The sequence below is a fragment of the Chanodichthys erythropterus genome, chromosome 10 (genome assembly GCF_024489055.1).
Source record: "Chanodichthys erythropterus isolate Z2021 chromosome 10, ASM2448905v1, whole genome shotgun sequence".
Classification (NCBI taxonomy): domain Eukaryota; kingdom Metazoa; phylum Chordata; class Actinopteri; order Cypriniformes; family Xenocyprididae; genus Chanodichthys; species Chanodichthys erythropterus.
This window is the reverse complement of record NC_090230.1, coordinates 12136716-12149843: the sequence shown is the minus strand read 5'-3', so window position 1 is coordinate 12149843 and position 13128 is coordinate 12136716. Positions and strand designations below refer to the sequence as shown.

At 38.8% G+C, this 13128-nt stretch overlaps 1 protein-coding gene across 1 annotated transcript; it reads left to right on the top strand.

Annotated features, from left to right (window-relative positions):
• On the top strand, positions 1 to 6316 carry vcam1b (vascular cell adhesion molecule 1b). The gene is made up of 10 exons (XM_067396033.1): positions 1 to 151; positions 504 to 779; positions 1116 to 1421; positions 1549 to 1809; positions 1903 to 2178; positions 2435 to 2710; positions 3437 to 3748; positions 3825 to 4100; positions 4339 to 4599; positions 5201 to 6316. The coding sequence occupies exons 1-10, from the start codon at positions 58 to 60 to the stop codon at positions 5356 to 5358; spliced, it is 2496 nt and encodes an 831-aa protein (XP_067252134.1). The 5' UTR covers positions 1 to 57; the 3' UTR covers positions 5359 to 6316.
• The last annotated feature ends 6812 nt before the right edge of the window (positions 6317 to 13128 follow it).

Genomic DNA, 13128 nt, shown 5'->3' with positions numbered 1-13128 from the left:
GAGTCGCGAGGCAGTGGGTTAAAATCCCACCCCCTTGACTATAAATAAGAGTGCTAAATGAAAGCATCTGCACTAACTCAGGAGCACCTGAAAAGTTCTTCTTTAAGCATGGATTCAGCTTTACTTTTGACTTTGCTTCTACCAGTTGCAGGTAAGTTTATAACTTTTATCAAATGTAAGTAATTTAACTAAATATGCTAATAAGCAACCTGCAAACTGCTTTTCTTTTATGCATTGCAAAATTCATATATACCTTCCTTTTATTTTTTTAATTAATTTTTATTATAAAAGAATTATTTTTATTTAAAGAGCATGTTTAAAATGTAAATTATTTTATACTTTATTTTGAATTCAATATGAAACTTTCATGACTTTATTACATGCATATATTTTATTTATGCACTTTAACTGCATAATTTCATAAAATATGCAAATGAGTTAGTGATGCTATTAAAATGTTAACTCTTAATGTTGGAACTAAAGGAAAATGTTGTCTTAAATAGTTGTTTCCCATGTACTGGACCTGCCATCCAAAGCTCTGTTCAAAATGGGCGACAGGAGTGAGTTGGCATGCAGAATGCCATCTTGCCCAGAGAAGGTGAAGTTTGTTTGGACCTCATTAGAAGACAAACCGTTATTTGCCACTGTTAACACAAAGGACACAGAATCTGTGCTGATCTTTGAAAATGTGAGGACGATTCACGAAAACCAAATAGTGTGCAAAGCATCCTGTGGGAAGGACAAAGCAAAACAGGCGACCACGAAGATTACAGTTTATTGTGAGTTCACTGTATGTTTTCAATTTCATTAGGCTTTACAATCTCTTCCACAGAGATGTTTTTAAAATGTATATTATGTCTAAATTATAGAATATTTAAACAATTACATTTGAAACAATTATGACACAATTCATGAAAGGATAATTCATATGTAAAAAGTAACCATTTTGTCCACTGGTGCATTTGTGTAATTGGACTTTTGGTTCAAAACCTTATAGTTCACATACTCTGTGACAACTAGCCCTTATCTCTTTTATTCATAATGCTACATCTAAACTTCTTTTCTAGATTGTTTTTGCTTGTTGACCCATATTTGAAACTTTAAATCTGTTTCAGCTTTTCCAGATAACCCAGTAATATCCATGTATGATCGCTTGATGCTGGGAAAGGAAAACGTTTTGGCCTGTAAAGTGTCTTCTGTATACCCTTCGGAGTACCTTGAAGTGCAGTGGTTATTTGGAGACAAAGTTATGAAGACTAATGAGGGAGAACCTGGCAAAGATGTACTGAGTATTCCTTACATATTCACACCTTCAAGTGAGGATGATGGAAAGGCAATAACGTGCAAAGCAACACTGCATGTGGAAGGTATACCCCGGGATGAGATGACCAAGGAGACATCTGAACTCATGAAAGTTCTTTGTAAGCGCCACTTACATATATTAACGTAAACCTATTTTGAGTTAAACCCAAAACGGATATGGGAATAGTAGCTCCTCTCTGAAGAATATGACCCCCATGATCATTCGTTTTCCCATTGCTTTCACAGCTGCACCGCATAACGTTAATGTATCTGGAGCGACTGCCGTCTCACTGGGATCCAGTTTAACTTTGACCTGTGGGGCCGAGGGCAACCCAAAGCCTGTATTTACATGGACGGCTCTTAAACCAGATGGCCAGTCTGTGGAAATGGGAAAAAGTCAAGATCTCTTCATGCATAATGTGTCCTTATCAGATGCTGGTATTTATCAGTGTGATGTTAGCAATGACTTGGGAAGACAAAGCACCGCAGTTTCAGTAGTTGTTCAAGGTAAGCTGTTCATATAATTCCCTAAGTTTCTAATTTCTGAATATGCATGATCACTTTGATCCTAATTAATCGTATTTTTGAATTTCTTGGCAGCACCTCCCATGGATACCCTCATTGTAGCAAGTCCACAGTCAAGTTTGAAGGAAGGAGACACTGTGAGCATTTCTTGCAAGTCCAGCAGTGTTCCAGTAACAAAAGTAGTGCTTAGCAGGGAGGAAAACGGAGCAGACAACGAGCTCACAACCAGGGAAGGGGCTGAAACAACACTTATCATCCCCTCCGTCACGCTGGCCCAATCTGGCGTGTTTGTTTGTGAGGCTTTCAATGAGTACGGCAGTCAGAGGACCACTCTCAATCTAACCGTTGAGGGTAAGTTCATGAATGTCTGGATATTGTTGGTACAAAGTTTGGTCTGTTGAACACAGTTACAGTGTGGGGCTGATGGGTAAAAAAAGAGGAACCAATTGTAGGCCTAAATTAAATCTTGAAGATACTCTGAGAGAGATGATATTACGGTTCATCGTCTTAAATTTGAGCTTGAAGTTTAACATGATTCAAGTACAATTCACATTTCTGCAAATTTGGTTTGCAGTACCTAGTCAAAACTTCTCTTTCTGTCTCACAGCTCATTTTCTAGAAGTGGAGCTACAGCCGGATAGTGTGATCGTGTCGAACAGAGGCTCCAGTTTGGTTCTCGCCTGTCAGGCTTCAGGATGCCCTCACCCGGAGTTCTCCTGGAAGAATCCTTCAGATATGCCGATTCTTAGGCAAATTAATACTGATGGCTTCCAGTCCCAGCTGTTCCTTGATCCATTGGAGGTGGAAGATGAGGGAACTTACCTTTGTGAGGTCACATGTGGCTCAGTCAAGAAGTCCAAACAGACGGAAGTGAAGGTGTTTTGTAAGTATCTCAAAAGGTTTACAATTTAGTCTCGAGTTTACATCAAAACATTAATGTTATGAAGTTCACTGGTTTTTGACATCTCAAGGTGAAATGTGTAATTTCTATGTCACTAGCATCACCAAATTGAATTGCAAGAATAATTCGCTACATTTCCTGAACATTCTCCACATCTACCATTGGTTGACAAAACAAATAATCCCGTCCTAAACCCATTGAGCCTGTGTCTGGCTAGTCTCAAAGAGTTAATCTTGCTATGAAGGAAAAAGTTCCCTTCATTTTAACATAGTTTGTTTTTGGTTTGCAATTAATCAACTGTTAATCGTTAGTCAACAGTAATTCAGTCAAGTCTCTTTGTGGAAAGTTTTAAAAATAGCTCGCTTTGACATTGATTTGATGCAGCAATTTAAATAAAGCATTTATTATTATAAATGTTCCAGAATGAGAATGACCAAAGACTTCAGACTTAAAGTTGTCAAGATTTAAAACTCCTCTGATAGAAAACATTATTGCTTGTGAGGACTTCCCTAAAATGTTCTGTTGCTTTCAGCGGACACTAACTTTTAGAATGTGCGAGGGAGTGTCTTGCTTTGTTTACATTAGGTGTTGTACTACATATTGACTGTGTCCTCATTCAAGGTTATCCTGAATCTCGTTGCATTTATCAGTGTCTGTGTGTTTTTATACTTGAAAGTGTTTAGACATTCCATTTTCTTCTTTTATCAGCATTTCCAACAAATCCTATCATAACAAGTTCTGGACCTTTTCTGGTGGGAGAGATGATGAAATTGACCTGCACTGTTCAGGATGTTTTCCCGGCTAACCATTTCCAAATCCTGTGGCTGGATGGAGAGAGAGTAAAGCATTCGGAATCTGGGTCATTTTCAAGTGGAGCAACAAATCTGACTTCAGTGTATTCTTACCGCTTAGACAGGAAAGACCAGGGCAAACTCATTACCTGCAAAGTCTTGCTGGACATGCATGGTGTGCCAGCACAGCAAGTAGTAAAGACGGCATCTACTACGTTGTCCGTTCACTGTAAGTCAAGGTTGTTTCTTTGTTCCTTTTTTCCTTTTTTCTTGTTTGGTTTTTTGACATTATGCTTCTTTTACAGATCCCCCCACAGTGACAAGGATCACTGTCACCCCAATGACAGAGTTAAAGGAAGGAGAATCTGTGAGCATTTCTTGCATTTCTGACAGCTTTCCAGTGGGGCGTACGGTGCTGAGCAAGGTGGCAGATGGCATTCAAACGGAGCTAATGACCAGTGATGGAGTTGAAACATTGCTTACCCTCCCTTCGGTTGAGCTGGATGACTCTGGCTTATATGTTTGTCAAGCTTCTAATATGTATGGAAATCACAGTGATAGTGTGGAGATTACTGTGAATGGTACGTTTCTAATTTTGGAATTAGAATGTATTAAAATCAATCAATTTACCCTGGGCACAGTATTAATGTGTTGTAGTGTTTGAAATATCAACAGTTATTTGAAATGTATTATAATTTCTAGAGTGCCTTGCTCTCCATTTTGCCTTGTTCTCCTTTTCATCAAAATGGATACATTTTTGCTCTTATTGAGTGGTTCCTGTCTAAGCAACTGACAATTATTATTCCTCTCTTAACCCAGCACCACCTAGGAATATGACAGTGGAGATCGTCCCATCCACAGATGTTCAGGAGGGGCAGAATATCACCATCTGTTGTCGCTCTGTGAGCTTCCCTCCACCTGCGGTGATCCTCAGCAAGATGGATAGCGAGACAAACATCTACTCTTATGATGGCGTCTTCCTACTGATCAACCTCACTCCCAATGACACAGGCCTATATCAGATCAACGTCACCAACGACCTGGGCTTTGAGACGGAAATTTTCAATATCAATGTGATGGGTGAGTGAAACTTGTCAGATATTATATATATACACGACAGGACAAGTTTCGCTCAATAAGTAACTCTCACAATGCGACAAAATCCCAGGTGATCAGAACATATTTGATGCTTAATGCGTAATGTAATTCATTTTGTAAGGACTTTGGACCAATAAAATTTCACTGTGGGAACATACTTCTTGAGTAGGTACTACTTTTGACGATGAGCGATGTTCGCGAAAAAGTACATTCTATACAGTATGAATGTGTGTATATGTCATGCTGTCATTGTCATGTGACTTACATTGCATCGCTTTACTGTCATTCATAACTTATTGTACTTGTGGGATAGTAAAGCTTCAATCAAATGTGCATTTTAGAATTTCAGAGGAAGAAGTAGGTCATCTGGGTACTTTTTGTTTGCTGTTTTATGAATACTATGAATTTGGACATACTAGTAGTAGTCTTTTCACTTACTTTTCACCTGTTGTATAGTAGGAAAGCAGATATATTCAGACACAAAGATAGACTGACAAAATCGTTTTTAGCAATTGCGGCTGGTTAGGACAAGCAAATATTTCATATTTCAAGTGTTCTGATCTCTTTTGATTTTTCATTACAGAGAAAAGATTTGACCCTCCATTGGGTTGGAATGACTTCATAATCCCTGCGATTTTCCTGGGAGTCACAGCTGCGCTGTTTGGTGCTGTGGTGAACGTGTGGAGAGCCAGAAAGAAGGGATCATACGACCTTACAAAGTGCAATCCGGGCACCGTGTAGACTGTGTATAGACTCTATGAACTTTTGGAAACAGCTAAGCTTGGCTGAACTGTCTTGCCAAGACCCAGAGCCTCCCTAAAGTGCGAACTGCAGGTGACTGGATTCATCATCCGGATCGTCAGGTGACAAAACCCCAGCCGGATGGGAACCTGCATTCTCCACAGCCAGAGTCAATCAATGTTCCCGTGATTCGTCACGCATCTCCAGAGGAGGGAAATCGAACCGGTGTGGTTTCTCCATGGTCTGTTGGGAAGTGTTTTGAAACTTAAAAGCAGTTTCAAATGTGTGATTTTTATTTATTTTTTGAAAGTCAAAGCTATTTTGAAATGCAAATGATAAAACTGTGAAATATAGTTTTAAACATTTTAGCCTTAAGAGAATGTAACATAGCCACTAGTGTTTAATTGGTATATTTTAGATGAAAAACATGTTTGATGTACTAAAGTAGATGTACCCTCAGTTTCACAGACAAAGCTTAAGCTAAGTCCCAGACTAAAATGCATGTTTGAGCTGTTTGCTTGAAACTTGCACTGACATCTTAAAATATGTAAGTGCCTTTGTTTTGTCTCAAGATGCACACCAGTAATGTTTTTTTCTAAGGCACTTTATATAAAAGCTACTTTAATGCCCTAATTGAACTAATCCTGGTTAATCTAAGCCCTGTCTGTGAATCCAGACTATTGTGTCCTAAAAATTCTGTGCTTAATGTGGTTTGAAATTGCTTTCGTTTTTATATATTTATTAAACAAGCATTTGATCTTGCATTTGATCTCTGAGAATGTTTCGGGAAAATCCAGGGAAATTTGAGAGTTACAGGAATCCACTGTGTCTGTTATAGCTTCACTTTCCCTTTGACATTTCACTTTTACTTTTTGGTTTTCTTCTTGGCATAAAACAATGTTGGTAACACTTTACAATAAGGTTCATTAGTTAACATGAACTAATAATGAACTGCACTTCTACAGCATTTATTAATCTTTGTTAATGTTAATTTCAACATTTACTAATACATTATTAAAATCTTGTTAACATTAGTTAAATCACTGTGAACTAATATGAACAAACAATGAACTACTGTATTTTCATTAATTAGCGTTAACGAAGATTAGTAAATACGGTAACAAATGTATTGCTCGTGGTTAGTTCATGTTAGTTAATACATTACAATAAGGTTTATTAATTAAACATTAGTTAAAGTGTTACCACAATGTTATACTATCCATTCGGCCCAATAAAGGTGGAATGATTTGGGGGCATGTCTTGACTGCATATTTAGTTATCAGTACAAGCAATATTCTAAATTCCAACAAGACAGGAACAAGTTGATCAAAATAAGAACTAGCACACCTTCCAAAAATAAACCTCTCCACATATCTGCCTTCGTCCTTTCAAGACCAATCAGAACATACCCTCTGAAAAACCTATTTATTTTAGCCTGCAAATTAAGACCAAACAATTCAAAATCGAGATCCCTTACTCCTCTTTTAGAGTCTTATATTGATTTTTTTTGTCAGTGTTTCTATAAAAGGCTGTTGCCATGGTGACCATCCAGATGCAATGGGAAAGGGGGGTGGGTCGTGCTTTCATGTTCCACAGGGAAAAGGAGAAGAAAAGGTGTGAATGGAACTATGTTCTCTTAGAAAGATGGAAGGGAAGGCCACTGAAGGTTCACCCATTTCTTTCTTTAACCTCTTCATATTAAATATATGACAATCTTTAAGATGAACCAGCAATAAGTAATGTGGTTTTGCATAAGAAAAATGGCAGTATTTAATCTAATTTGTGCTAACATTTGTCTTTATTTGATCATTATAAAGTAATGTTTCCAAAGAGGCTGGTGTTTGCCTAAGTATGAGTAATAATAGTAATGAATGACTAGCTTAAATCCTGATTTATAAGTGTGTTTTCCAGTTAAACCCTTGCCATGTCCTTATGCGCATTGTACTTGAAGTGCTTCTGAACAATGGTGATTATGTGAGAATTGTGTGATAGTGGTAAGAGTTGTTGTGAATCTACTATCAGCATAACTGGATGATGGTCAAGAACATCTTATTCTTGTTCTCACAGTCTCTTTGCTGACATCTGATTATTTGAAATGACTCATGTTTGAAGGAACGCTTCAACAGTGACTCAAGTTTCAGTCTTGTATAAGCAGGGTTCCCGCACAAAACAAATGCCAGTGAATATTATAATAAAACACACACATATAGTAGCCATATGACTTTTTCAGTTGATAAATTACAAAATTGCATGATACAGTGGTGGTCAGAATTATTGGCACCCTTGGTAAATATGATCAAAGATGACTGTAAAAATAAATCTGCATTGTTTATCCTTTTGATCTTTAATTCATAACATTAGCAAAAATCTAACCTTTCACTGAAAGAAAAGAATTGAAAGTGGGGGGAAAAATCACATTATGAAATGTTTTTCTCCAAAACACGTTGGCCACAATTATTGGCACCCTTTTATTCAATACTATTTGCAACCTCCTTTTGCCAAGATAACAGCTCTGAGTCTTCTTCTGTAATGCCTGATGAGTTTGGAGAACACCTGACAAGAGATCAGAGACCATTCCTCCATGCAGAATCTCTCCAGATCCTTCAGATTCCCAGCTCCATGTTGGTGCTTCTTCTCTTCAGTTCACTCCACTCATTTTCTTTAGGATTCAGGTCAGGGAACTGGGACGGCCAGGGCAGAAGCTTCATTTTGTGCTCAGTGACACATTTTTGTGTTGGTTTTGGATCATTGTCCTGATGGAAGATCCAATCACGGCCCATTATTGGATTTCTAGCAGCAGTCAGGTTTTGATTTTTTAACTGTTGGTATTTGATAGAATCCATGATACCATGTATCTGAACAAGATGTCCAGGACCTACAGCAGTAAAATAGGCCCACAACATTAAAGATCCAGCAGTATATTTAACCATAGGCATTAAGGGTGCGACGGTTCAAACTGCTCACGGTTCGGTTCGTATCACGGTTTTAGGGTCACAGTTTAGTTATGGTTCAGTATGTGCTATGTTCAGGGAAAATAGGACTACTGTCAAATGAAAATAAAAAAAATAAGAACAAATAATCAAACTACAAGCAATATCACAAATAAATACAAAAGAGCAAATATTCAAATAAAATAAACGGTGCTTTTCAGTTTTTTCATGTATCAACAGTAGTTTTCAGGTACAGGAAATGGATAAAGTAATCAAATATAAAATAACACTGCATATCTTCACTGTATAAATTAAATGAAGATTAATCCTTATTGAAGTTACAAAAGCTATTCATTCAAGAGCAGTGAGTGATTTCTTTGTCATTCGTTGTTTGATTTAACATTAAAAACACAGGCAGCAGGAATAGTTTTTTTCCCCTTTCAGATGATCCAGTACATATACTGTTACAGCGTTTTCTTTCTCCACTAATATAGGCTACGTTCACTTAAGACTTAACCGACTATGTCTGCTAGGATACTCACAAAGACGGGCATGTTGACATCATTTTTGTACGAATTTGTCCACTGAAGCGCAAGACTTGAAAGAAAACTCCGTGGAGAACGGTACGGTTCGATTTTTTTTTTACCGAGAACCATTGCACCCCATGGGGTATGGGGTGGTGTAGGCATGGGGTACTTTTTATCCATGTGTGCACCAAATCCATCTGGTGGGTTTGCTGCCAAAAAGCTTTTTTGTTGTTGTTTTGTTTCATCTGACCATAGAAGCCGGTTCCTTCTGAAGTTCCAGTCTTGTCTGACAACTGAATATTCTAGAGATTGTTTCTGGATGAGCGAGGAGAATTTTACTTGAAACCCTCTTGAACATCTTGTGGTGATGTAGGTGCTGTTTGATCATTTTTTTAGGCTTTCTGAGACTCAAGACTCAACTAATCTCTGCAATTCTCCAGCTGTGATCCTTGGAGAGTCTTTGGCCACTCAAACTTTCCTTCTCACCGCGCATTAGGACGATTTAGACACACGTCCTCTTCCAGGCAGATTTGTAACATCTTAAGTTGATTGGAACTTCTTAATTATTGCCCTGATGGTGGAAATGGGGATTTTCAATGCTTTAGCTATTTTCTTACAGCCACTTTCTATTTTGTGAAGCTCAACAATCTTTTGCTGCACATCAGAACTATATTCTTTGGTTTTACTCATTGTGATGAATGATTAAGGGAATTTGGCCTTTGTGTTTCCTCATGTTCATACTCCTGTGGAACAAGAAGTCATGGCTGGACAATTTCATGTTCATGATCACCCTGGTGTGCTAAAAGAATGGGAATATACTTCAGAGATATTTTACTGGTAAAATGGTTGTTCAGACCAGCCCAAAAATTGAGTACCAAATTCAGCCCAAAAAGTATACAGAAAGTAACAATTCCCCGTTCATTTAGAATCAATTGCAGAATCCATCAAAAGTATTCAATGACTAGGTGAGTCTGATATAAAAAAACTGCTAACCCTGCTGGAGGTAGCCATCAGAAGATGGTACACTGTGGTCATAAATGGATGGACATGGTCAGCAACAATAGCCTGTGGCATTTAAATGATGCTCAACTGGCACTAAGTGTGCCAAGAAAATACCATTACACCACTACCAGTGGCCTGAACCATTCATAAAGGATGGATTTCATGGTTACGCCAAATTCTGACCCTACCATCTGAATGTTGCTGCAGAAATCGACTCATCAGTCCAAGCAACAATTTTTCCAATCCTCTAATGTCCAATTTTGGTGATCCTGTGTGAATTGTAGGCTCAGTTTCCTGTTCTTAGCTGAGAGAAGTGTCACCGATGTGATCTTCTGCTGCTGTAGCCCGTCTGCTTCAAGGTTTGATGTGTTGTGTGTTCAGAAATGCTCTTCTGGTTATTTGAGTTACTCTGGCCATTCTCCTCTGACCTCTGGCATCAACAAGGCATTTTCGCTCCCAGATCTGCCGCTCACTGGATGTTTTCTCTTATTCTGACCATTCTCTGAAGATGGTTGTGTGTGAAAATCCCAGTAGATCAGCAGTTTCTGAAATACTCAGACAAGCCCATCTGGCAACAACAACCATGCCATGTTCAAAGTCAGTTAAATCACCTTTCTTCCCCATTCTGATGCTCAGTTTGAACTTCAGCAGATCGTCTTGACCATGTCTACATGCCTAAATGCATTGAGTTGCTGCCATGTGATTGGATGTTTGCGTTAATTTGCAGTTGAACAGGTGTACCTGTTCACACACCAAGCCGACACCGATGAACTAGTGGTGACAAAAGCAGACTGCGGGGTTGGCTCACGTCAGCAGCGCCTGGGTCCAAAGTTGGCCTGACACAGCAAACCAAAGCTCAACACCCAACAGCCAAGTATCACGTCCGTTCTGCGCCTGCGTAAAAAGAAATGCCTTTCTGTACCAGCAGGTGGCAGTAGCTGAACAGCCAATCAGAATGATCAGATGGCCCGACAGACTGACGAGCTCTGACGGCGATTCAACATGTCGAATCACCGAAAAAAAGCTGACGAGGACCAACTTCAGCCAGCGGTGTGGAACACACTGAGAACTTCCCGACAAAAACTGCCTGACGGCCGACCGTCGGCTTGGTGTAGTCCTGTCTTAATGAAACCACATGCGTACTGACTAGGGAGTGTTTATACCATTTTCAACTAAAAACAGAAAACTTTGTATGAGTTTTGGTCATTCATTTACACAACAACGGCGTTTTGGGGGCCTGAAAATGCAAACATTTGAAAAGGGGTTTCAAAGTGCAAGTTTTTGAAAATGATACTGATATCATCTCTTTGTAAACTACAAAAAAGTGACGTCATGCATATTACGTGTTCAGTCTGGCGTGTAATGTTTCTTTACAAAGTGACATCGCCATCTACTAATACAGCATTTTTAATCGTCAATGCGGATTTGTGTGAACAGGGATTATTTCGACAATATTGTACATGAAAAACTTTTCCATTATACAAACCCGATTCCAAAAAAGTTGGGACACTGTACAAATTGTGAATAAAAAGGAATGCAATAATTTACAAATCTCATAAACTTATATTTTATTCACAATTGAATATAGATAACATATCAAATGTTGAAAGTGAGACATTTTGAAATGTCATGCCAAATATTGGCTCATTTTGGATTTCATGAGAGCTACACATTCCAAAAAAGTTGGGACAGGTAGCAATAAGAGGCCGGAAAAGTTAAATGTACATATAAGGAACAGCTGGAGGACCAATTTGCAACTTATTAGGTCAATTGGCAACATGATTGGGTATAAAAAGAGCCTCTCAGAGTGGCAATGTCTCTCAGTATTCAAGATGGGCAGAGGATCACCAACTCCCCCAATGCTGAGGCGAAAAATAGTGGAGCAATATCAGAAAGGAGTTCCTCAGATAAAAAATTGCAAAGAGCTATCATCATCTACAGTGCATGATATCATCCAAAGATTCAGAGAATCTGGAACAATCTCTGTGCATAAGGGTCAAGGCTGGAAAACCATACTGGATGCCCGTGATCTTCGGGCCCTTAGATGGCACTGCATCACATACAGGAATGCTACTGTAATGGAAATCACAACCTGGGCTCAGGAATACTTCCAGAAAACATTGTCGGTGAACACAATCCACCGTGCCATTCGCCGTTGCTGGCTAAAACTCTACAGGTCAAAAAAGAAGCCATATCTAAACATGATCCAGAAGCGCAGGCGTTTTCTCTGGGCCAAGGCTCATTTAAAATGGACTGTGGCAAAGTGGAAAACTGTTCTGTGGTCAGACGAATCAAAATTTGAAGTTCTTTTTGGAAAACTGGGACGCCATGTCATTCAGACTAAAGAGGACAAGGACAACCCAAGTTGTTATCAGCGCTCAGTTCAGAAGCCTGCATCTCTGATGGTATGGGGTTGCATGAGTGCATGTGGCATGAGCACCTTACACATCTGGAAAGGCCCCATCAATGCTGAAAGGTATATCCAAGTTCTAGAACAACATATGCTCCCATCCTGATGTCGTCTCTTTCAGGGAAGGCCTTGCATTTTCCAACATGACAATGCCAGACCACATTCTGCATCAATTACAACATCATGGCTGCGTAGAAGAAGGATCCTGGTACTGAAATGGCCAGCCTGCAGTCCAGATCTTTCACCCATAGAAAACATTTGGCGCATCATAAAGAGGAAGATGCGACAAAGAAGACCTAAGGCAGTTGAGCAACTAGAAGCCTGTATTAGACAAGAATGTGACAACATTCCTATTCCTAAACTTGAGCAACTTGTCTCCTCAGTCCCCAGACGTTTTCAAACTGTTATACAAAGAAGAGGGGATGCCACACAGTGGTAAACATGGCCTTGTCCCAACTTTTTTGAGATGTGTCGATGCCATGAAATTTAAAATCAACTTCTTTTTCCCTGAAATGATACATTTTCTCAGTTTAAATATTTGATATGTCATCTATGTTGTATTCTGAATAAAATATTGAAATTTGAAACTTCCACATCATTGCATTCTGTTTTTATTCCCAATTTGTACAGTGTCCCCACTTTTTTGGAATCGGGTTTTTACATCGTTGTCATATAAACGTACCCTAAATTTTAAATTAAATTTTTTCCCCTAGTTAGTCATAACCTTACCTAATGCTTATTGTTAGAGTTAGTGAACAAATCCTAACTTTGGCACACACTTTGAAATGTGTAGTTTGTTGAAAATGGGTGCTAAAAATAGAACCTCCCCAAATCCAATAGAATTTTGACAGAAAGTGGACACTTTCGTTTCAGACTAGAATCCACCCAAAAAAACCTTAGC